The sequence below is a fragment of the Seriola dumerili genome, unplaced genomic scaffold, assembly GCF_002260705.1.
Source record: "Seriola dumerili isolate Sdu_G_001 unplaced genomic scaffold, Sdu_1.0 BDQW01000109.1, whole genome shotgun sequence".
NCBI lineage: Eukaryota > Metazoa > Chordata > Actinopteri > Carangiformes > Carangidae > Seriola > Seriola dumerili.
The window spans coordinates 159,574-182,455 of record NW_019174364.1 but is presented as its reverse complement, the minus strand read 5'-3'; the positions used below and the strand labels follow the sequence as shown (position 1 = coordinate 182,455).

Here is a 22,882-nt window from a genome sequence, read left to right as displayed (position 1 = left end):
CTTACATATATGTGTGTAGAGTTTGATGCTCAAATTGATCTCATGTAGAAAAATAATTACAACAAACACTCTAGAATGTTATTTTTACAAAGATAAAAATTGACTGTATTTGATGATAACTGCTGCTTTTGCGCTAGAAAAAAAACACATCAGATTCGCTCAGTCTATAATCACTGCTGTGTTCTTCACAAATATGTTATTGGACAATAGATGGTGCAGGAAACTAGGATATCAATTTTAAAGATGAGCAGCAGGTTCCCAAAAGTCCTGCTGAGTGAGTCTGTGTGTGTCAGTGTGTGTAATACCTCATCACTATGTGCTTAACTATTGTGTTAAACCTTGTGTTTGAGCATCACAGCCTTTCAGTTTTTGTTTACTCCCTTTTTTTCCTCCTGTTTTATCCCTTTTTTAAAGGTCCGCTGGTTCTAAATGAAAAAGCCTATCTTGTGTCTGTTCAGTGAGTCAGATATGGAGCAGTAATACAGCTGTGTTTGATAGCAGGCACGCCCTGTTTCCTTCCCATGTCCCATTTCAAAAGCTGGGGCTCAGTGTGAATATAGGAAACAGGGCTAAACCCAGATCACTACTCCGGCAGTCAGCACTATTTTCAGAGCTGAGAGCTGTCCGACCACTCAGGAATCAAAGCCAACACGTCTACATAAGCTAAGCAGCAGCAGCACACACACCGCGCTCCCTCATACGAGTTAAAGCACTGAGACGTTTCACACAGTTAATCATCATCTGTCTGCACAGACAGTCTTTCTAAAGCACCGGCAGTATTTGGAGTGTAGCATTTCAGAGACAGCTTTAAGAGCTCTGTCCTCTTTACCCTGCTCCTTTCTTTCCTTCGCTCCTCATTGTCTGCATCAGTCAGCCCCTGTAGAGCAGCTGTCCACTCGCCTGTCCCATGTCAGCTCCCTTTCAGCACTTGGTAAATGATACTGATGATGACAGTGATGCACAGCCACAGTGCTAAGCGCCTTCTTTTTCGTGAGGTAGTTTTGTAATTGCACTGTGGTTTTGGAGATTTTGGAGATTCTTTTTTAAAAATCACTTTCAAACAGTTGTAATGCACTTGGATTTAAATTTTGTACAATATCTTCTTTTTTGCATCTTTTTGATTCTTTTTGAAGAAACTCAAAGTCAGAGTTGCCTGATGTGATGCAGGCAGTCTCCGTTTTATTTCTTTCCACACGTCTTCCCGCTGGGATGCGCTGCACAGTCTCTATCTGAAGAATCTTGTGCCACTGTGATGTGCAAATGATTTTTTTTTTTTTTAAGTGTCTGTTTTATTTGCTGCTGCAGCGAGCGTTCCAGCCAGTGAAACAGAGTCCGTGAACACCGAGAACCAAAACGGGGAAGATGAAAAGACGCCATGCTGCGGACCTCTGTGGTGAGAAGATACAGCACTATGCACGACAAACCTCTTCAAAAACAGTAGCACCGTTATTACATTAAATTACAGTACATCAGATCGCTGTCCCATGTGGTGTGACCGTTGCTACGGAGATTTAAAAAAAAAAAACATCTGTCTCTCACATCACAGGCTTCCAGCACAAACACTCATCAATACATTTTAGTGCTTCTTTCTGTACCTTTTGATTTGTAGTTAAAGAGAAGTGGTCAAATAATTACAGCAAACATCTTACTTACTTACTTCATCTTGCAATCCTACTAACAACTTTCCATTGTTCAACAAACACCCTGCATTGACAAATTCTTTTTTTCTTTTCAGTCAAAAAATTTCGAAGTCAAAGTTCAGGTCAGTATATTTGTAGGTCTGTGTCTCTGCATGCTGCATACAGCTGTTAGGATAAGTTTGTGCCTGCATTAGATTATACAGATTTTTATTTTTTATTAAGTGCTTGGCTTTCATTTTACTGTATTTTAATGAGACTTTTCTGGTGGCTGATAAATCAGCAGCTTTTATAAAGTCAGCATGTACCATATGGTATTTTTAGAGAGTAGCCTTACGCAGTATTTTTCAGCTCATTTACTGTACAGTATGACTTGCAAAAAATATATAGATGCAGATCCCTCATGGCCCTTAGTCCACTGCATTCTTATTATTAATGGAAACAAACCTTTTGTGATTTCTTTTAAAAAAAGTACTGAGGCGATGTATTAATTCTATTATTTGGACATTACAAGTTATGTGACCAGAGCCTGTGTTCCTCTGAATCACAAAGTGAGTCATAACAGTGTTGTAGTTTGTATTAATGTTGCTTTCCCTTCCTGCAGTCGGCGCTGGCGCCGCTGGAACAGGTTCTGCCGCAGGAAGTGCCGGTTGGCTGTCAAATCGGTGCCTTTCTATTGGCTGGTCATCATCCTGGTGTTCCTCAACACCCTCACCATATCATCAGAGCATTACAACCAGCCCCTGTGGCTGACACAAGTGCAGGGTATGAATAACACTGGGCTGCTCATGAAAGTCTTATTCCACAGTGGCCAAATGTGCATCCATTGTTACTATTATCACAGTTGACTTTTTATGTTTTTGTTAGTTTTAGCAATCCTTTAGTTAGGATTTTTTCATAAAGCTGAAACACAGATTTTCATCAGAGAAGCACAATTCATTTTTTTAAGGTTTTCTTAATTCTACACATTATGATGATCACATATTTTAACATTTCCAGTATTTTTGCATGAGCCACAATCAGATGAAGACTAAATTCCATTAAAGGAAAATATAACACTTTTCAATATGGGTGTACATAAATATAAAAAGGCACAGCTGAAATCTCTGTGCATCTTTATTGCACTGAGTTTAGACTCTGAGAACTGAATAAAAAGAATATTCTGTAAGACTTGGTTGTGTGATCTGTTTAGCATGCTATATCTGAATGTTTTACAAGCTCTGACAGTTCTATGCTGTCAAATAATTTAGATCTTTTCTAGCAAAACAGATGTCAACACTTTAAACCCCTGATCCCTCTCTCCATTTATTCGTGTGTTTTTTAATCTTCTGACTTTCAGATGTGGCCAACAAGGTGCTGTTAGCCCTGTTCACGTGTGAAATGTTGGTGAAGATGTACAGTCTGGGGCTACAGGCCTATTTTGTTTCACTGTTCAACCGCTTTGACTGCTTCGTGGTGTGTGGAGGAATCACTGAAACCATTCTGGTCGAGTTGGAAATCATGTCTCCCCTCGGTATCTCTGTGTTCCGCTGCGTCCGTCTGCTGAGGATCTTCAAGGTCACACGGTATGACCCGTATCTTGCTCTGTTTGTGTGTGTGTGTGTGCTTGTGCACAGTGTATGTGTGGTGTTCAGTTAATCACCTGTCTCTCCTCTCCTCTCTTGGTTGACCTTTCTTTGCAGGCACTGGCAGTCTCTGAGTAACCTGGTGGCGTCTCTGCTCAACTCCATGAAGTCCATTGCTTCCCTGCTGCTGCTGCTCTTCCTCTTCATCATCATCTTCTCCCTGCTGGGCATGCAGGTGTTTGGTGGAAAGTTCAACTTTGACGAAACCCAGACCAAGAGGAGTACCTTCGACAACTTTCCCCAAGCTCTTCTCACTGTGTTTCAGGTATTTACATCTTCAACTCCTGTTCAGATTATGATATATCTCTACAACACGGTCACTCCCATCTGGATAACACGCATGAGGTGGAAAATACACAGACTTAGAATGAATTATGGTATGAGGTGTGTTGAAGGCTAGAGAAGAGAAGAGAAGTAGAGCTAGACCAATAAATCAGTCTGATATATGGGCCGATATTAGCTGATGGCAGGCATATCGCCATCTGTGTGTGTTGCATGATAAGTTACAAGAAGCTGCAGCACAGAAATGCCAAACTACGTTTAAAGTAGTTTAGAAATTACATTGTCACCATTGCATAGTTTGACCACCAGAGAGCAGCGACGAGTTGATTTTTCAACCGTAAAAATATCCCACTTCATATCCCGGTCACAGTAATCCAGTATCAGTCAGACCATAAGCAATGGACGACTGCAATAGCGGTACCTTTATGTATTTGTAATGTTGTGTCAGGTATAGTATTTTATTTTGACCTTAGAAATGTTTTAGGACACTCAGTCACTCCACTATTCTCTGTATGGATGAAGTCTTCATGATTTTAACTTTGCTCAAATCGATGCACAGTATATATAAATGTTTATTATAGACACTCAGCAGGGATTTGTAAAATTAAGTGTTATGATCGATTTTAGATCCTGACCGGAGAAGACTGGAACGCTGTTATGTATGATGGGATCATGGCGTACGGAGGCCCTTCCTCCTCTGGGATGATTGTGTGCTTTTACTTCATCATCCTCTTCATCTGTGGAAACTGTATCCTCTCTCTCATCTACTTGTGATGCACTGTGCGGGAAGTATTCTGAGCAAGAATGTGGTTTTAATTTGTCGCTGGAGTAATTTTACTGGTATAAATGACATGGCTAATCTTGTTTCAGTCAGTGCTAACTAACTGTGTTGTTATACTCAGCGGTTTTAACAGGAGAGTTGTCCTTTACTGAACACTTTGCTCAGATATCCTGCTGAATGTCTTCTTGGCTATCGCTGTGGACAACTTGGCAGACGCAGAGTCTCTCAACACAGACGAAGGAGACAAGAAAGAGTGACTACTTGATCCCCTGCTTTGTCTTTGTGTGACAAATATAATTTTATATGTTAGCTTTAAATGCTCAGATATCTATCATTCATAAAAAAAAAATCTGTTTATTACAGGGACAAAAAGGATGATGAGAAAGACGAAAAGGTATTCTCAATTTCCTTCCAACACTGAATCATGAAGTGACTTATCTTCACAGTCTGAGATGTTAAGTACGCTGACACCGACTTCACACTGTCTGCTTGACTGTAAGGAGGAGGAGGAGGACAATGATGATACAGCAGCGGAGGAGGAGGATCCAGAAGTACCATCGGGGCCTCGGCCAGTCATCTCTGAGCTGGTAAAGAAGGAGAAGATCACTCCTATCCCAGAGGGAAGTGCCTTCTTCATCTTCAGCAGCACAAACCCGTAAGACACGCTGACATCACACACACACACACGCGCGTCACACCTGTATACAAACAGGTAGTGTCGCACACTGAGGTCAACCGCTGTGCTTTGTTTCCTTTGTCCTCCAGGTTTCGCGTGTTTTGCCACAAACTCATCAATCATCACATATTCACCAACCTCATCCTGGTGTTCATCATGCTCAGCTCCGTCTCTCTCGCTGCCGAGGATCCGATCCGAAACTTCTCGGCTCGCAATATTGTAAGTTTCCAGACCTTCCACAGAAATGCATCAAAGCTTCTAACAGACTGTGTAAAAGAAAGCAAAGAAAAGTGGGTGAAGTGACATTATTGATAAATCACTTTTCCGCTAATAATGCGAATTAAGCATTTGAAGTGCACTTTTTGTCATAAATCTTTGGTTCTTTAAATGACCACACTCACGGTTTTGCATGTTTTAGCCGATTTATTTTAACTTGCATACTTTACATTACTACTGACCAGTAATGTAAGTTTATTCATTGAATTCTTACCATCATGTCTGTGTTTTAACAGACAGATTTGATATGCAAGAGAAAGGCAACTACATCTGTTGCTGTTACATCTGTCTAAAAAGTTATACAGTACACGTCACAGTTAGCAAAACATTACACAAAGAAACATTCTGTAGGATGTCAACAGATAAAAAATAACATCAGGTCACTGGTATGAAAAAGACACATTTATCTTTTGCATTCATGTTTGTGAGTTTGAACTCTACCAATGTGCCCATAAATCAAAGGGTCGTTTTCTGTTGAGAGGCTAAAGCTGCAATTTTTGCTGCTGTGGTTCTACTTTACACCACAGAGAGGGCAAAAGAGAAAGAGTGAAATATAAAGAGAGAGAAAATATTTCTTTTCCATGTACACCATCTCGTCCTTGACAAAACATTCCACAAAGATTACTTGCAGTTATTTTTCCAGAACATACATTCAGTTTAATTGTCAGGACAAAGACTGTTCCTGTCAGGACACCCAGGACAAATAGTTAAAAATATGGTCTGTCTGTATATAAAGGTGACGTCTGGTCACCCTGTTCTTGCTGGTCTGTTTCTACATTCATGATTTAAGGGTTAGGTAGGCAACAGCAGCCTTTTAAATCTAAGAAACTACCAAATGCGCACTATCCCTTTGTCTCTTGGAACTGTTTTTCTAACAGTGTAGCTTATGAACTGCAATGCTTGTGACTCACACATCTGAGATGTCAGTGTGCCCTTAAATGCACCATAATGGAGAGTTTTTACAAATGGTGCCTGCATTAACTCACCGAGGATCCAACGCTTAAAAAAAAAATGAATATAATTAATTAATCACAGTGATGAATACCTACTTAATCTCCAGCTGTTCTGCAATGAGCTGAGATATGGAACTGTGCATTTCGGTTGGCAGTAATGTTAAGAACATGCTTTTTATATTCTATGAGCTAAAACAGGCAAAAACACCAGTACGGTCGTCTAAATAAACCCTGAGGCACTGATAGTTGTGTTTCATTTTCCGTGCATTGTAATGATTTTAAATGCATTGTGATCACTATGGTTACATTCACTCATGACCTACAGTATACTGCATAAGAAATGGCAAAAGAGTAGTGAATTAACTTTATGCAAATAATTAAAATTTACTGCGTGGTGTTTACTCTAACAATCCCTTTCCAGAAAATGCTACAAATGTTTTATTTTTTAATTTTTTTTTTTCATTCATTTTGTTTTTATATAATGTATGAAGCTGCACAATGAACTGTCTTTGTTAAACATCTACGTTGCTTTTTGCAGATACTTGGTTACTTTGACTATGCTTTCACGGCTATCTTTACTGTTGAGATCGTTTTGAAGGTAAATGCCCTGTGTCCCCTGTCCGTGCTGTGACTAACCACACCCCAGTAACACTCCAAACGTCTCGTTGCCTTCCAGGTCCTAGGCTATGCAGATTATGTCTTCACTAGTATGTTTACATTTGAGATCATATTGAAGGTAACCCCTTAAATGACAACGAGAGCCTTGCTGCATTCTCTCCTTGTGTGTCACCTGCCACTCAGTACAACCTGGCTTGTTTGTTTCCTTTCTCTTATTTACTTTTTTCTTCACGGCACCTCTTTTAAAAAGCAAAAAAAACAAAAAAAACAAACAAAAATAAAACAACTAATATTGGAGTTATTACTTTGCACACACTAACACAAACGCAAGATTTGTTCAAATTACACTAATCAAAGAACTCCTGTTGGGGGAAGGAAACATCACATCAACATTACATTATACTCACATGGGTGTCATGTCATTTGGGCAGTCATCGCTGAAATGATTTTCATGATGCAGATATGTAAAACATGATGCAACCCCTGGTGCAATGCAACAAAATTCAATGGGCTGTTCAGACATTTTTAAGGCATTGGCTGAAGTTGAGTTTGATGTCATCTTTGGAGGGGGGAGGACGGGTGCCGGGGATGGCATTCAAAGACGTAAAGTCAACTCCAGTCAAAGCTAACGCCATGCCTCTCGTACTGACTGCTCTTCAGATTACCCATAAAAGAGGGGGCAAAACCAACCATGTTCCTGCTGAGCATGGTTCAGTCTGCTTTCCCTGACTGAGTGCATAGAAATGTGGAGTTTATGTCTGCAGCTGCTTGGGCAAAAATCTGCCAAGACCACCGCTGTTTGACTCTTAATTCATGACTGCTCTTAGTTAGCACTCTCCTCTCTCCGTCACTCTGCAGGGCTCCACATTTACATGCACTTGGAAAATTAATCCTTGACTTTTATTATTTGAAGAAGAGTTATTTTGGCTGGTTTTTTCTTCTCTGCTTGCTGAACTCTGAAGTTTGAATTGGGAGCTGCTTCCCCTTATTCTGAACTATTAAAGAACATAATGGAATGTGCTTTAAGATGACGGTCCACATGAATGTGACAGTAAGGCCATTTCCACTTTCCAATCTCTATAACTAGAGCTCTTGCAGGTAGTAAATATCCCTGACTTCATGGCAACAAAATGCATGTTTTATTGCCTCATTCCATAGTAGATTGTGAAATGAATGACTTACTACTACATTCATGTAGTTAAGGGCCGTGGGGGTGGCGATGGTAGATTTAGCCTCCTGTTTCACTGCTCTGAGCTCGCCACCCCGAATCAGAGTGATCTACAAGAGTGTGGAGACGTGTGTGCGCGTGTGTGCATTTGACTGCAAGGTAGTGAGTGCTGAGAATATGTTTTTCCTATTAAAATGACTGTACTGTTTGTGTGTGTGTGTGTGTGTGTGTGTGTGTGTTTGTGTGTGTGTCTGTGTGTGTCTGTGTCCTCTGTATTTGTGTGTATGTGTGGTGTTTGTTGAATGAAATGTGTGTGTTTTTTTTTCTCATTTGCTCCTCTAACTTCCTCTGTCCTCTCCTCAGATGACGACGTACGGAGCTTTTCTCCATAAAGGCGCATTCTGCAGGAATTACTTCAACCTTCTTGACCTGTTGGTGGTGGGAGTTTCCCTTGTCTCCTTTGGCATTCAGTGAGTAAAAAACGCAGACGCATTTGAATCCTGACTGTTGTACACACAGCAAAGAGACAGCACACTTTTAGCCCTTTTCGACCAAATGGTTCCAGGAACTATGGAGCCAAAGAAACAAAACTCTGCAGTTCCTACTACAGTAGGAATTAAACATCCCTTTGGAGAAATCCTGTTCGTTTTCCTCGTTCCTCTAAAAAAAACCCTGAAGAAAAGGTAAACTTGTCTGATAAATGATTAAAAAACAAAAGATGCAATTTTCACACACAAGGAATCATCTATGCAGAGTTTTTGCTCTGCTCTGATGTTTGACTGGATGTAATGAACAGATTCAAGGAAGACATGCAGAGGTGGAAAAGGAGACTGAAAACGCTGCCTCCACCTAACAGTTGACTTGCTTTATTCTCCTAACTGCTGCTCTGTCATTCACATGTGCTTTTAAGACATTATACATGTTTGTTTTCTTTGTTCAGGTCCTCAGCCATCTCAGTGGTGAAGATTCTTAGGGTCCTTCGTGTTCTTCGGCCCCTGAGGGCCATCAACAGAGCCAAAGGCCTGAAGGTGCAGCCGCATCACAAAGTCGCTAACAACCACAGTCCTAGACTCTCCTGTTCACGAGGAATGCGACACTCTCTAAACATTTTTATGTCTCTGTCTTGCAGCACGTGGTGCAGTGTGTGTTTGTGGCCATCAGAACCATCGGTAACATCATGATCGTCACCACTCTGCTGCAGTTCATGTTTGCCTGTATAGGTGTGCAGCTATTTAAGGTCAGCAGCCCTGAGGTTGAATGAAATCTCTATTCAGCACATGACACAAGAGATATTGAGTCAATATTTTTAAAATATTCAGCATTCGAGGGAAAATGTTTCATTTTCCTCCACAGGGAAAATTCTATCGCTGCACCGATGAAGCCAAGTCCAGCCCAGAAGAGTGCAAGTTAGTTTAATTTGTCTGGTTCCTGCACAGAAAATATCTTACACTTACGTTCCTAGCCTGGGTCTTAACCTCCGTGCAACCTGTCATTTTCTCATAGGGGCACCTACATCCTGTATAAGGATGGAGATGTGAACCAGCCAACCATCCACAGACGACTGTGGCACAACAGTGAATTCAATTTTGACAACGTCCTCATGGCTATGATGGCTCTGTTCACTGTGTCCACGTTTGAAGGCTGGCCTTCGTAAGAATCAAATCTTTTTCCTCCGCATGTTTAAGCTTACAAATTATATATATATATATATATAGATATAGTTTTATTTGTGACACTCATTTCGTACTTAAAGTGCACTGAGAGAAATGAACAACACAGACAATATCTGTGTTTAACGAAATTGTTGCCCATGTGGCTGCGTCACATGCTCCCTCCTTGTCTCCATATCTTCTCAGGTTACTATACAAGGCCATCGACTCCAACAGGGAGAACCTCGGCCCCATTTACAACTACCGTGTGGAGATTTCCATCTTCTTCATCATCTACATCATCATCATTGCTTTTTTTATGATGAACATCTTTGTAGGTTTTGTGATCGTCACGTTTCAGGAACAAGGAGAGAAAGAGTACAAAAACTGTGAACTGGACAAGAACCAGGTCAGAGTCGTCAGCAGGTTTTGTGTGTGTGTGTGTGTGTGTGTGTGTGTGTGTGTGTGTGTGTGTGTATGTGTGTGTTAGGTCAAAAACTAAAGAGAACTTAAGGAGAGCTTAACATATACTGATATAATATGTGGAGCTCTGAGATTTGTTTTCTAGTTGGAAAATTTTAACTTATTCCTATCTCATGACTTTATAGTAATTTGTTAAGAAAAGGCTGTGGAATGAATTTCGTAGCAATAAGAAGTTAATTCAGTTTACAAACGGCCCATTTGACAATTGATGTTAGATTCAGACGAGAGTATCAAGTTTGTTCTTAACTCAACATTGAAACCAATTTTCTATATATCTGTGCAGCGTCAGTGTGTGGAGTACGCTCTTAAGGCGCGTCCGCTGAGGAGGTACATACCTAAGAACCCGTACCAGTACAAGTTCTGGTATGTGGTGAACTCCACTGGGTTTGAGTACATCATGTTTGTGCTCATCATGCTCAACACACTCTGCCTCGCTGTACAGGTAAGAAGTCAACTTACATCCCTGAAACCAACCAGTTCTGTCAACTCAGTCTCTGTTCAAAAGAATGGGATATCGCTTGACAACGACGACAGATCAGCAATAGCAGTAATATATAATAATTTGATTGACACATTGAAATGAAAATAATACATATATTCATAAAATTTTGTTTGCTTAGTTTATTAATATTTATGTAGTTTTAAAGCAAAAGTTGAGAAAAAGTTTTTTAGTTTACATTTCATAATACTGGGTGGACATTATAGGTGATACTGTATGGTCAATTATTACTACCTCTATAATGTTTTTAAAGTTCTGAATATGTAAAGGTAAATTGGTCGCTGTTTTTGATGCATTAGTCTCTCATAGTAATTTTGTTATCAGGGACTTAACGCCCACCTTTCTACCTGCCAAACTGCCATAATCACATTAGCATTTTGTGCTACCACTGTATGTAGAATTGAAAAATGTATAACTTGGTGCCCCCCAGTGGCCGCATCACAAATGACACGTTGGCAGGCAGCAACACAAGCATATAATTAGATGGCTGAAAATATACTTACAGAATGATTATGAAGAATGTTATAATTGCATAAAAATATATGTACATAGAAAGTATATATTAGCGTTTTTTTAATGCTTGTTCAAACATATTTACTTTTCCATCTTCCTGATTTTTATTATTTTCTGTTAACCACTCCTCTTTATCTCCTTCCTGCAGCACTATGGCCAATCAACGACATTTAACTATGTAATGGACATTCTCAATATGGTCTTCACTGCTGTCTTCACTGTGGAAATGGTTCTCAAACTCATCGCTTTCAAGCCCAGGGTGAGTAGCCGAGCAGATGTCTTCACACTCAGCTACTCCCACCAGATCACAAATGCACACTAACTCAAACAGAGACTGAAAAACAGCACATATTCTTTTTGTTACATACAGTAGTTTTATTTATTGATGGAATAGTTTGACATTTAGAGAAATATTCTTATTTGCGTTCATGCAGAGTTAAGTGAGAGGATCAATATCACTCTCATGTCTTTCCGTTACATTTGGAATTTTCACAGCATGCAGCCGGTTAGCTTAGCATAGCTTATAGAGCAAAAGTCACAGCATGTTAGTGCCAAAGGTGGATTTTGTTACCTAGCCAGGTTAGCTGTTTCCCCTCATTCCCCTCAGTCTTTATGCTAAGATAAGCTAACCGGCTCTTTGTTATCTTCATATTTAACTGACAGATATGAGAGGTATTGATCTTCTCATATAACTCTTAACAAGATCATAAAAGGGCGTATTCCCCAAAATGTCAAAACATTCCTTTAATACTTAATAAAGGAGCAGCATGTGTGAAGATGTGAAAACTCAAGATTCAGTGAATGTTTTTTTTTTTTCCGTTCTCACCTCGACTGTGCCGCTGAACAACAGCTCTTTGTTGCGAAGAAGGACAGGATGCTAGTAAGAGACAGAGTGTGGGCTGCAGTGTGGACTTGATACTGTTTGTCAGGTTCTTGGCAGCAGTGATTTTGCATGTAATATTAGTATTACCAACAATTTGGTGTGCCTTGAGTACTCAACAACAATCTGTTAGAAATCACTGCTCTATAATCATAAGACCTCCAGCTGAAGTAGCCAGCATGGGGGTTCATGTGTTTTAAATGACCAGCATAAGTGGATTTAAATTTCAGTGTGAGAGTAAGGACTTTTTGTTTTTCCTGATCTTACATCCAACTCGCTCCACCACACTCAGGGCTATTTTGGGGATGCCTGGAACGTGTTCGACGCCCTGGTTGTGATTGGGAGCATAGTAGACATTGTTCTCAGTGAGATCGATGTAAGTAAGCTCAGCTACAACTGGCCTTGCTGCTCACTGACCTCTCTCTTCTTTGGCCTAGGTTTCAATGGCAGGTCTCCTATTTCTGATTGATATCTGATTTCTCTTAACACTTTGTCTCCTTTTGTCTCTCTTTGTGTCCTCCCCCGACCCTGCCATTCCATTAAAACCTCGGCCGCATTCATCCTCTTCCTCTTATTTTCTTCTCTTCCGTGATCACATGTTTCCCGCTCTTTCTCTTCATGGTCTCTCTCTTTCATTTCCATCTTTACCCTTGCGTGTTGTGTTGTGCATCAACAGCACTATTTCGCTGATGCTTGGAACACATTTGATGCCTTAATTGTTGTTGGTAGCGTCGTCGATATTGCTATCACTGAAGTTAATGTAAGTATAACTTTTTTCTGCCTTCCAAGTTGAACTGAAGCTTTACACGAAAGCCACGTGGCAATCAACAGTATTATTTGTTAACATTTTTGTCCTTTAGTACAGTGGTTCCCTATCTTTTTGGATTGAGGACCCTTAAAATGAAGCAGTGTCTGTGAGTTGTGAGCAGATCGAGGAGGAATGACTATTTTTCTCGCTCATTTTATTTTTTATTCAAAGGAGCCCTTAAAGGAGCTATTTGTAAGTTTTGCTATTGCTACATAGCTAAAGTCAACATTAACAGCTGTTTACCTACCAGTCTTGGCAAGAGCTTCAGCCATCAGTTTGTTTACAAGACGAGAGGTTGTAATACACACTCTGAGCAGCGGTACTTCATCAGGGCGGATTGGAGGCTGCAGTGATTGGACCAACCGGGCCAGAGATAGCTTGTTATCACGCTAACTTCAGTAGAAGAAAAGAAGTGATAGAAATAGAAGCAAAAAAAACAAGCTTTCCACTGAGACTTAACAGCTGTTAATACAAACAGTGGCTATGTAGCAATAGCAAAAACTTGTGAAAGCATGTTGTAGTTTATAAACACAAATGGGAAATTAAAAAGAAAAACTCAGAAACAGATAACCATAATTTTGTGTAGCCAAAATCTTTTTTCTGTTTTTTTCTTTAATCATCCGGTGACCCATGAACCCTTCTTGGGAACCACTTCTCTAGTGTGTTCAATTGTAGCCTACACTTTAAAATACTATGTGCTACTATACAGAGCATGCTAAAAGTTAGCATTGTTATTTGTGGATAGGCATTCATAGTTGTTAAAGTGTCACTGGCCTTTTCTGTAAAGCTTCAGTTTGACTTTCATTTATGTCTCGTTGTTATTTGGTGCTATATCTTCACCGAACAAATCTGAAAGTCTGTCTTGGTGGGACTTTGCTTCAGCTAAATGTTTTATTGTCAGTGTGTTTTGCAGAACTGTTTGTTACAGGAATCATGACAAAATGTCTGACGTTAACCCCTTGGACATGGCAGTGAAAATGCGTGTCTCACACTTCTGAGGAGTGCATTTGGTTCAGAGCAGGATGATTTGTGATGTGGTTTTCTAATTCTTACTTTTGTTCATTTTGTTTCCATAGAAACTTGTAGAGGCAAGTATGGCAATGAACGAAAATGTTGTTTTGTGTGTAACCTGTTGTTTATAACAACTTTATCTTCGGGACCCCTTTACAGTGCGATGGATTAAAAACTAAATTAGTCATCTAATGTTTTATGGGCATTATTGGGCAAAAGTAGATATTTCTAATTTTGCAATATAGTAAAATATAGATTTCATGATAATTCAAAACTTATTTCAGTGTTGATTAAAGTTGCTTTCAAAATTCATGTCAAGGCTCGATAAAATAGTGGATGACTACTTCTCTACTTTTACTAACTACAAAAATGCTCCTCTCTTTATAGCTTGGCTTTGCACAAAAACACCTCAAAATGAAATATGTGCTCTGTTGTGTTGTGCTTTGAGATTAACTGGAACAAAAATGGCAAAGTGTCAGATACAAACAAACACCAGGAGTGCTGAGAGACCAAATTTCAAGTTTCTAGGGAATAGTTAGTGATGATGGTGCTTGTTATAGGTGCAGTGTACCAAAGACTCACAGCTCGGCCGGCCCCTCCTTCCCCCTCCTGAGTGCTCCCGTGTCTGAGCTGCAGTGCTGTTTTGCTGGAGTTATATTTCATGTTTTCAGTGTTTTTCTCAGTTCCAAATTGTGTGCCTGCATGAGTGTATAAACAAGCACTAACTTTGTTTAAAACAGTGGTGGTGTGTTTAGGTTATTCATTGTTATGCATGTGTGTTTAACGTGTGTATAGTATGTACTTTAAGGTGCTATAAGTGTGTGTGTGTGTGTGTGTGTGTGTATATAGGTGTTTGTTTTGTGAATGTTGGGGACATGATGCTGATTTCACAAGGGCTTTCATAGTGGTTCTTGTGAGGCACCTTTCGTTTACATACCATTTACATCTGTTTGTGAATTGCATTGCATGTGGTTGTTTGTGTCCTACAGCAAACTAGATCAGATATTATGTTGTTCCATATAATCATATATAATGTCTGATCTACATTGCTTTTTAATTATGTGATTTTTGCTGCTTGCTCGCTGTTATCCATCCCAGTAATGAGTTGTGTGGTTGTTTAGTTTCTCACCTGGCCACTGTGACCTCTCCAAATGCATGCTGGGAAGCATCCACCATTCACCTTATCCCCTAACGTCCTTTCCATGTCCGCCTCTCACAGATGGCGCTTGGCCACCCACTCCATTCCCCTCCGGTCAGTTGTTTCCATAGAGCCTTGTGAAGTTTGACCTCTCTCTCTTGCCATACCCCTTGACCCTTCCCTCCAGACAGAATGGCCCTGGAGCTCAGAGCTTGGAAATGTCCATCCTACACAACATTAAGGACTCTTTTAATATAGAATATGCAGAGCTCAATCTCTCTGTGAAATCTAAATAAAAGCTGAGTTTTTTTTTATCACTAACTTTCCTTAAAGTTGTGTAGGCCACTGTGGCTTTACATGCAGCTGATGTTGTGCATCAAAACTGAGGAAAACAGATCAGTTCATGTAGCGTCCTGGATATAAATCAAAGCCTTTTCTGCTACAGAATTAAAACTTCGATTAAGCGTCAGCTACAGTCCTAAAGTTCAGGAAAAGTCTTAAGCATCCTTTCACCATACAGTTATCAGGTAAGATTCTGTGACCAAGAATATCATCAGCAGATCCTAAAGACCTGAAAGTAGTCCTGATTTTTGCACATAACACTAGTGGTGGTTTGGAGTTTGAGGTTCTTTGATGATCTTGTGTTTGTGTCTCTGTGAGTGATTGTCTCTGTGTTTTGTTCTGTCTTCCTGTAGTGAGCTCTTAAAGCTCAGAATGGAGCTCTGTGTAGCGCAGGTGTGTAGACTCCAGTCAGGTGCATGAACACTACAGTAACTCTACTCTCTCCTTCTTTACGCCTCTCTGCCTGTCCTCTCTCTTCCCAGTTCAGTATGACTCAGTCTCCCTGGTTTTCTTTCCTGTCTCAGTATTGGTCTCTGTCTGTGGTTTTCTCCTCCCTCTCTCGTCTTTCTCTCCTCTCTTTCTGTCGTTCATTCACCTCTTTCTGCACCAGACTGTGAGAGCGCCCTGCTATGGCAGTGTTGTTGCAGGGCACTACTGACATGCATGAGTTGCTGCATTGCTATGAATTCACCCGTGGCTCCTCATCATCCAAATGTCTTGCGTGTGCGTGCAGTGCTTCCCCGGCAACGTGGCAATGCCGAACGCATGCTCCATCAACGCTGTGGCCAGGATTACCTAAAGAACCTCCTCAAGCTAATTCTACATTTTATAATTTCTGCTCATTCTGCACCTCATACTGACAGTTTGTGAAGTATCATGATGAGGGATTTGAGTGAAGCCATATCTGTCTGGAGTATCTCTTTGTTTTCGGTGCTGAGCCTTCTGATATTACTCTTTTAAGTGTTGAGTTCAAAAGCTCTTCCTTTTGCCGTAAAAATCACATTTATCATTATACAGTCTAACCGTCACCACTATGATTGATGTTTCTATTTTGCACCTCTGGACTTTCTCTGTGTACAAATGCTCGCTGAAGACTGCTGATATAATTTCCTTTTAATGACTTGAATTGCAAATAAAACCTGTATGGGTGTGGATATGTGTGAGCGACTGATGAAATTGAGAGATGAAATTATTTGATTATGTTTATATCTCTTTTTTATTTTATTTTTTTATCAGCAAGCATTTTTGTTTCTGTCACTTAAAACTGTTGATTTCAAAATAGTTGGTTTAACTGGTTGAATTATAACCCAGAGGAGAGTGGGCGTCTTACATGTGCTCCACTCCTTTGATGGACGCCATTAATGATGCATTATGCACACAATGTATGATTTTCCTCCAGTCAAGTCATTTGTTGATGTGTATTTGCCTGAATCCGAAGCCTGTATGATGAGTTACAGCAAGAGTCGAGGCTCTGTAAGAATAGCAGACGGTGCTTTAATCATGACATGAATTCATAACATTTGTTATATCAGTCAGTTAACTTCTCATTAACATTGTCTGAGGCCCGTCCAAAGACATCTCAACCATAAAATCCATTGAATCCCATCAGTAACGACCATTACACCGGGGGAGTGATAAAGTTGTCTGCCAGTCTTACGTGTTGCTACTACGTGTATTTAAGTAATTCCATGTTGTTCGTCAGTCTGACATGCACTTGTTCAGTCCTACATAGGAGTGTTTAGCTGTAAACCTGTTGTGTGGCGGTCTTTTAAAGTGTTAAGATAATGTTTTATGTCTGTCATTATATTAAGTGTAAATAGACAGTGATACATGTACAATAGGTTGTCAATAAATGTCTGTCTTTGTCATAGTTAAACAACAAGACAGTTTTGTCCCGTCAATGAGAAGAGTAGTGAGTTCGTTCTGTCTGCGTCTTGACTGACGTGTGCCGGCGTTGTGTGATAAAGACTTTTCAAATGTAATGTTTACGTGTTTGGCCCAATGTGTGTGAGACCTGCGGGCTCTGTACAAGTCATTAATACAGGTCTTTGATTTTAAAGCCAACGGAGACTCCTCAGGTGGATGAGATGGGGGTAAGATGCTCCGCTCCCCCCTTGCCCCCTTCCCCCCTACCCTGTCAGGGCCATGCCATGTTTAGATTTGCATTTCTTTGTTTGGTATTTTTCTGTTGTCTTCTACGCATCCTATGATCTATTGCTTATTTCTGTTTTGTTTACATTCTCATGATAAAGTTTTCCATTCTCTGTATTTTTCTGGGTTTTTTTCTCTTTTTTTTTTGTTTTATTCATTTGCATATATTCTCAAAAAAATAGATTTTGATTTTCCTAAATGTTTGGAGTTATTTTTAAGGAGAGTGTGTCACTCAAACGTGACGCTGTGTGTCCTGTTAGGTGGGAGCGGTTTTGGGCCGCTCCTCACGTTTGTACTGTTGACACTGCTACATGGTCTCTGCCACCATCCTTGTGTGGGGTAGTGACCCATGGATGACCCCTGGGATCAGGTCACCCAGCTCTGACCTGTGAACCTCCTGGCCGACCCGTTTGGGTTGGTCCCACTGTGACTCCGCATGCAGTGACTCTGGACTGAGGGTGCCATGCTTGTGCAGATGTGTCCTGTCAAGTATGGCAAGGTTTTCTCCAGCATGCTTGCCTCCTTGCTTCCTCCCCTGTAGGTCTGTACAGTGACAGGGCTCCTGACAGTGCTTTGGATGCGGACTAACAGAAACATATCAGCTGCAGCTGCACTGCTTGACAGACTCAGTTTAATTCATATTAATCTCAGTTTCTATTAGATTTGGACCCAACGTGCAAAGTTACAGCTTTATAAAGTATGTGCTGGACCATGAACATGTGTTATATGCTGCCACCAGAAAACCTATTCAATTCGAGACTATGTTCACTTTTCTCTTTTGATGACATAAAGATGCAGTGCTGCTCTCTCAGCCCATATGTATCTGGTGCTGCGGTCTCAGTTCAGAACTGATCATCTCATAAAGCACAGCCAGGTTCTCTGTGATCACTGCATCCATTATTGGTCTGCTCTCCTCTGACTCCGGACTGTCTCCACAGAACACAGAGGACAGCGCTCGCATCTCCATCACCTTCTTCCGTCTGTTTCGAGTCATGCGGCTGGTCAAGCTCCTGAGCAGAGGGGAGGGCATTCGCACCCTGCTTTGGACTTTCATCAAATCCTTCCAGGTGAAGTGAAATACAATATGTCAGTGACTGAAGGAATAATTAAAGCCACTTCTATTAACCTTTATCTACTTTCTATCCTCTCTTTTCCCTGAAGGCTCTGCCATATGTTGCTCTTCTGATAGCCATGCTGTTCTTCATCTACGCTGTCATTGGCATGCAGGTTGGTAACTAAATGTGACAGAAAATATTTTTCTACTGTGTTATCCAAGTTTACAATTTTGCAGTTGTACTCATGTGGATGATATTTTTTAACTCCAGGTGTTTGGAAAGATTGCAATGGTGGACGGCACACACATCAACAGAAACAACAACTTCCAGACCTTCCCTCAGGCCGTGCTGCTTCTGTTCAGGTGTGTAAGGATGCCGGCTCAGAGGTCACGTACTGATGTTAGTGTTTAGTTTAATGGCTCTCTATTGTTGAGTGATTTATTGGTTTCTGTCGTGCCTGATTATTCCCAAGGTGTGCCACTGGAGAGGCGTGGCAGGAGATCATGTTGGCCTGTATGCCCGGGAAACTGTGTGACCCAGAGTCGGACTACAACCCCGGGGAGGAGATGACGTGTGGCAGTGGATTTGCAATAGTTTACTTCATCACCTTCTACATGCTCTGCGCCTTCTTGGTACACAATAATTCAATTCATTATAATAGTTTTTTCTTATTTACTCTGCTTAGTATTGCATTCTGTGCTTTTCTCAAAGCATTTTTAAGATGTAGAATTCATGTCAGACTGAGTACTGTCTAACTAAACCTGACTTCCTCACCATGTTTGTTTGTTGGGGTACACGGCAGAATGTTTTTGCATTTGGACAAAATTATTATTATTATTATATTAATGCCACATTAATATACTTATACTTAATTATTGTGATTTAGTTGAAATGATTAAGTACAGTAAGGCAATTTAGATTATTTTGAGCTGGATGGCTTGCAAAAAATTTGAAACACACTGATACGATACATACTTATACATACATACAATGTATATCAGGCATTTTCTTGTCCCTCTCCAGATTATTAATTTGTTTGTGGCCGTCATCATGGATAACTTTGACTATCTGACACGTGATTGGTCCATTCTTGGTCCTCACCACCTTGATGAATTCAAGAGAATTTGGTCAGAGTACGACCCAGAGGCCAAGTATGTGCTTTATTACCTGCAGTATCTGGGAATATTTCACATTCATGATCCTGCACAGTTATGTGTCAGTTAACATCTCACCTGTGTTATTTTCTCTCACGCAGAGGCAGAATTAAGCATCTGGATGTTGTAACCCTTCTTCGTCGTATTCAGCCGCCTCTCGGCTTTGGCAAACTGTGCCCTCACAGAGTGGCTTGCAAGGTCTCTTCTCCTCTCGTCTTCTATTATCTCATTAACTAAGGTCACACAGACAAACTGATCATTTATCTGGCCTGTGCTATCATATTAAATGCCTCTATTCGCTCTCTTCTCTCAGAGGCTGGTAGCCATGAACATGCCTCTGAACAGTGACGGCACAGTCATGTTTAATGCCACTCTGTTTGCACTGGTGCGAACGGCCCTGAAGATCAAAACAGAAGGTATGAACTGAACATAAATTACATCACACTGTATTTCTACCTAAAAATTGCATAAAATACTAAGCTGATGCCTTTTCTGAGCCTATTGTTCTCTGTTACTTGTAATTATGGAGCTGTGTGGATTTAAAATGGCTGTGAACTGGAGTGCTGGTTTCTCAGGGACATTTGTTTCCCTGTGGTGCAGGTAATCTAGAGCAGGCCAATGAAGAGCTGCGAGCTGTCATCAAGAAAATCTGGAAAAGAACCAGCATGAAGCTGCTGGATCAAGTGGTGCCTCCTGCTGGTGGTTAGTGGAATTGACCTGTGTCTGTCAATGAAATCTCATATACACCTCCTCATCCTTCTGTTATAGTTTGACACACAAACCAAGCTAAAGATGCCTGCATAGAGTCACACAGCGACACACACACACACACACACACACACACACACACACACACACTATATGTTTCCCACATGTTGTTTGCATAAAATTACAGGAAGCTCCTTCATAACTATATCCTTAAATAGCCACTCACCCACACACACATACTCTCACACAAGTAAAGCTGTATCGTGCTGTTTCTGCTCTGCTCACGTTCTCCTGGTTGCCCCCTCAGCAGTGTGTTTCTTATCCATGTGTGTTTGATCCACACTCCTCCCTCCTGCCCTGGATGCTGATGGAGGCTACTGACTGTCTGCTGGGCTTTGGGCTTGCATGGCCTTTGTAGACCACTGTGCAAGTGCATGTTCTGTCTTTCTCACTAATATCTCTCTCTCTCTCTTTCCTTCTTTATCTGTCTTCTCTCCTTCACTGACGCTGTCTGTTGTCTTAATCTCTGTCCTTTTCTCATTGCTTGAGCTTCCACAGCTTATTCTCCTCACACTTTTTTATATCTCTGTGTCCAAAACTCTGAAACACTTCAGAATATTCTGAAGCAGTTCTGTTTTAGGGTGGTGGCATGGAACTAGTGTTGCCTCTCTCTCCGATTTCTGTCCCCAGCGTGCTTGTTCAAAGTGATTCAGACCCCTGCTTCAGAATGATTCTCACGCACTCTTGCACACACTCTTAAAAAAATACTTATCATGGGACAAAATGCACATGCACAAACATGCTCATATGCAGTTTCAAGTATAGCATTAACTGACTAGCACACATAATATAAGAAAAAGGCATACATGATACAAACAGGTAAATTTACGCAAACATACTGACATGTATGATGCATAGATTTGCTTGCTTGCATGTGCTAAGGCAGTAAAGTAAATGTCATTCTTGGTCGTAAAGACCAGCTCCTTGCCTCGCAACAAAAAGCATCTAAAAAACATTTGATCATAAAGGTAATTCAGTAGTATTTGTTCAAGATAAATATTACCAAAAGGTTGAGTCACTTTATCTTGCAGCATGTATGTCAATGCGCGGATTAGGTTTTTAATTTGTACTGTAGTTAGATCTTAATTCTGCTCGCTTTGTCCTTTTTTATCAGGAGCACAACACTGAGGAAGAATAGACAAAAAATTGAAAGCAGTTTCATTACCCACCGGGTCATATTACTTTAAATTTTAAAAGCAAAGATGTAATTTAGAAGATTTCAATTGGATCCTAAGTAGAAATACACACACATACACACATACACACACACACACACACACACACACACACACACACACACACACACAAATTGAAGACATTACAGCATACATTTGATTTTCTGCTCTTTCTGGAATACAGTGAAGGATCTCAGGTCGTGCAAATTGAGGTACAGTATATACACCATCAAGATGGATGTATATAATCTGGATTAAAGTGATTTGGTTGATTGGGGTTGCCTCTGCCTCGCTTGTCTGCAGTCCTGAGGTGATGAACCCAGAATTTGAAGGAGTATGGACGAGGGAGGAGAAGAGTTTCTCCTTCTCTCTCCCACTTTACTGTGTGTAGTGACCTGCTGACACAGGAGGCATTTGTGTGGTCTGTTCACTCAGATGATGAGGTAACCGTGGGGAAGTTCTATGCCACCTTCCTGATACAGGACTACTTTAGGAAATTCAAGAAACGTAAAGAGGAAGGCCTGGTGGGTGCTCACCCCTCCCAGAACAACACAGCCATTGCTTTACAGGTGAGTCTAACGGAGTTCGCGTGTGTCTCTGAGAGTGTGTCGGTGTGTCACTTAAGAGAGAGGGGAGAGAGATTGTTGAACACTGTGTGAAAACATGGATTTACGAGCACCGTAATGTTGTTAAGTCAAGTCTGTATAATACGTGTCTTTGTACATTCCATTCAAATAGCATCACGTGTGCTAATGTTATGGTTTATGATCCAGCAGGACGTTCATGATCTTGGTGTACAGTATGAATCTGTAACTGTGATTTATATGTTCCCGGTGTGTGACCTTGTTATTTGTGTCTCTGTGTCTTCTATCATATACGTTGATGTTAAGCGTGTGTCATCATCTCCAGCCATCATTTCATGTGTTTTCTGTGCATCACAACTCACTCAGCGACTCATGAAATTCACATGCAAAGCTTGTTGCCATTTCTGTTACCTTATAATGTATGATATATGGCCTCAATGTGTCACCATATATCATTGTCAGACAGTAAACATGACCAGCTTTTAGGTTATTTATAATAAAATCTTTGTGAATATTCTGCTAATTTAGTTATGTAAACCCGCAAAGGAGAGAAGGAAGAAAAGTTTTTTTTTTTTTTTTTACTGCACTCACTGAGGCATATTTGAGAGTAAGGACAGCTGGATGCTACACAAGACATTTCAGCTAAATAATATTCA

General features: G+C 40.6%; 1 protein-coding gene across 1 annotated transcript in view; it reads left to right on the top strand.

Moving 5' to 3' along the window:
• Nucleotides 1-22,882, top strand: part of LOC111222823 (voltage-dependent L-type calcium channel subunit alpha-1D-like) — a 57,644-nt gene that overhangs the window by 29,358 nt on the left and 5,404 nt on the right. The window contains exons 10-38 of the mRNA XM_022746678.1: nt 1,306-1,393; nt 1,736-1,762; nt 2,242-2,402; nt 2,977-3,202; nt 3,320-3,527; nt 4,172-4,292; nt 4,491-4,578; nt 4,786-4,980; nt 5,091-5,220; nt 6,769-6,828; nt 8,380-8,486; nt 8,957-9,044; nt 9,146-9,253; nt 9,370-9,422; nt 9,520-9,666; nt 9,873-10,074; nt 10,432-10,590; nt 11,309-11,419; nt 12,717-12,800; nt 17,400-17,432; nt 18,429-18,557; nt 18,652-18,717; nt 18,816-18,907; nt 19,018-19,177; nt 19,569-19,696; nt 19,801-19,897; nt 20,013-20,115; nt 20,300-20,401; nt 22,078-22,211. Of these exons, the coding sequence (XP_022602399.1) occupies nt 1,306-1,393; nt 1,736-1,762; nt 2,242-2,402; nt 2,977-3,202; nt 3,320-3,527; nt 4,172-4,292; nt 4,491-4,578; nt 4,786-4,980; nt 5,091-5,220; nt 6,769-6,828; nt 8,380-8,486; nt 8,957-9,044; nt 9,146-9,253; nt 9,370-9,422; nt 9,520-9,666; nt 9,873-10,074; nt 10,432-10,590; nt 11,309-11,419; nt 12,717-12,800; nt 17,400-17,432; nt 18,429-18,557; nt 18,652-18,717; nt 18,816-18,907; nt 19,018-19,177; nt 19,569-19,696; nt 19,801-19,897; nt 20,013-20,115; nt 20,300-20,401; nt 22,078-22,211 (3,407 nt within the window). The remainder of the gene's footprint in view (nt 1-1,305; nt 1,394-1,735; nt 1,763-2,241; nt 2,403-2,976; nt 3,203-3,319; nt 3,528-4,171; nt 4,293-4,490; nt 4,579-4,785; nt 4,981-5,090; nt 5,221-6,768; nt 6,829-8,379; nt 8,487-8,956; nt 9,045-9,145; nt 9,254-9,369; nt 9,423-9,519; nt 9,667-9,872; nt 10,075-10,431; nt 10,591-11,308; nt 11,420-12,716; nt 12,801-17,399; nt 17,433-18,428; nt 18,558-18,651; nt 18,718-18,815; nt 18,908-19,017; nt 19,178-19,568; nt 19,697-19,800; nt 19,898-20,012; nt 20,116-20,299; nt 20,402-22,077; nt 22,212-22,882) is intronic.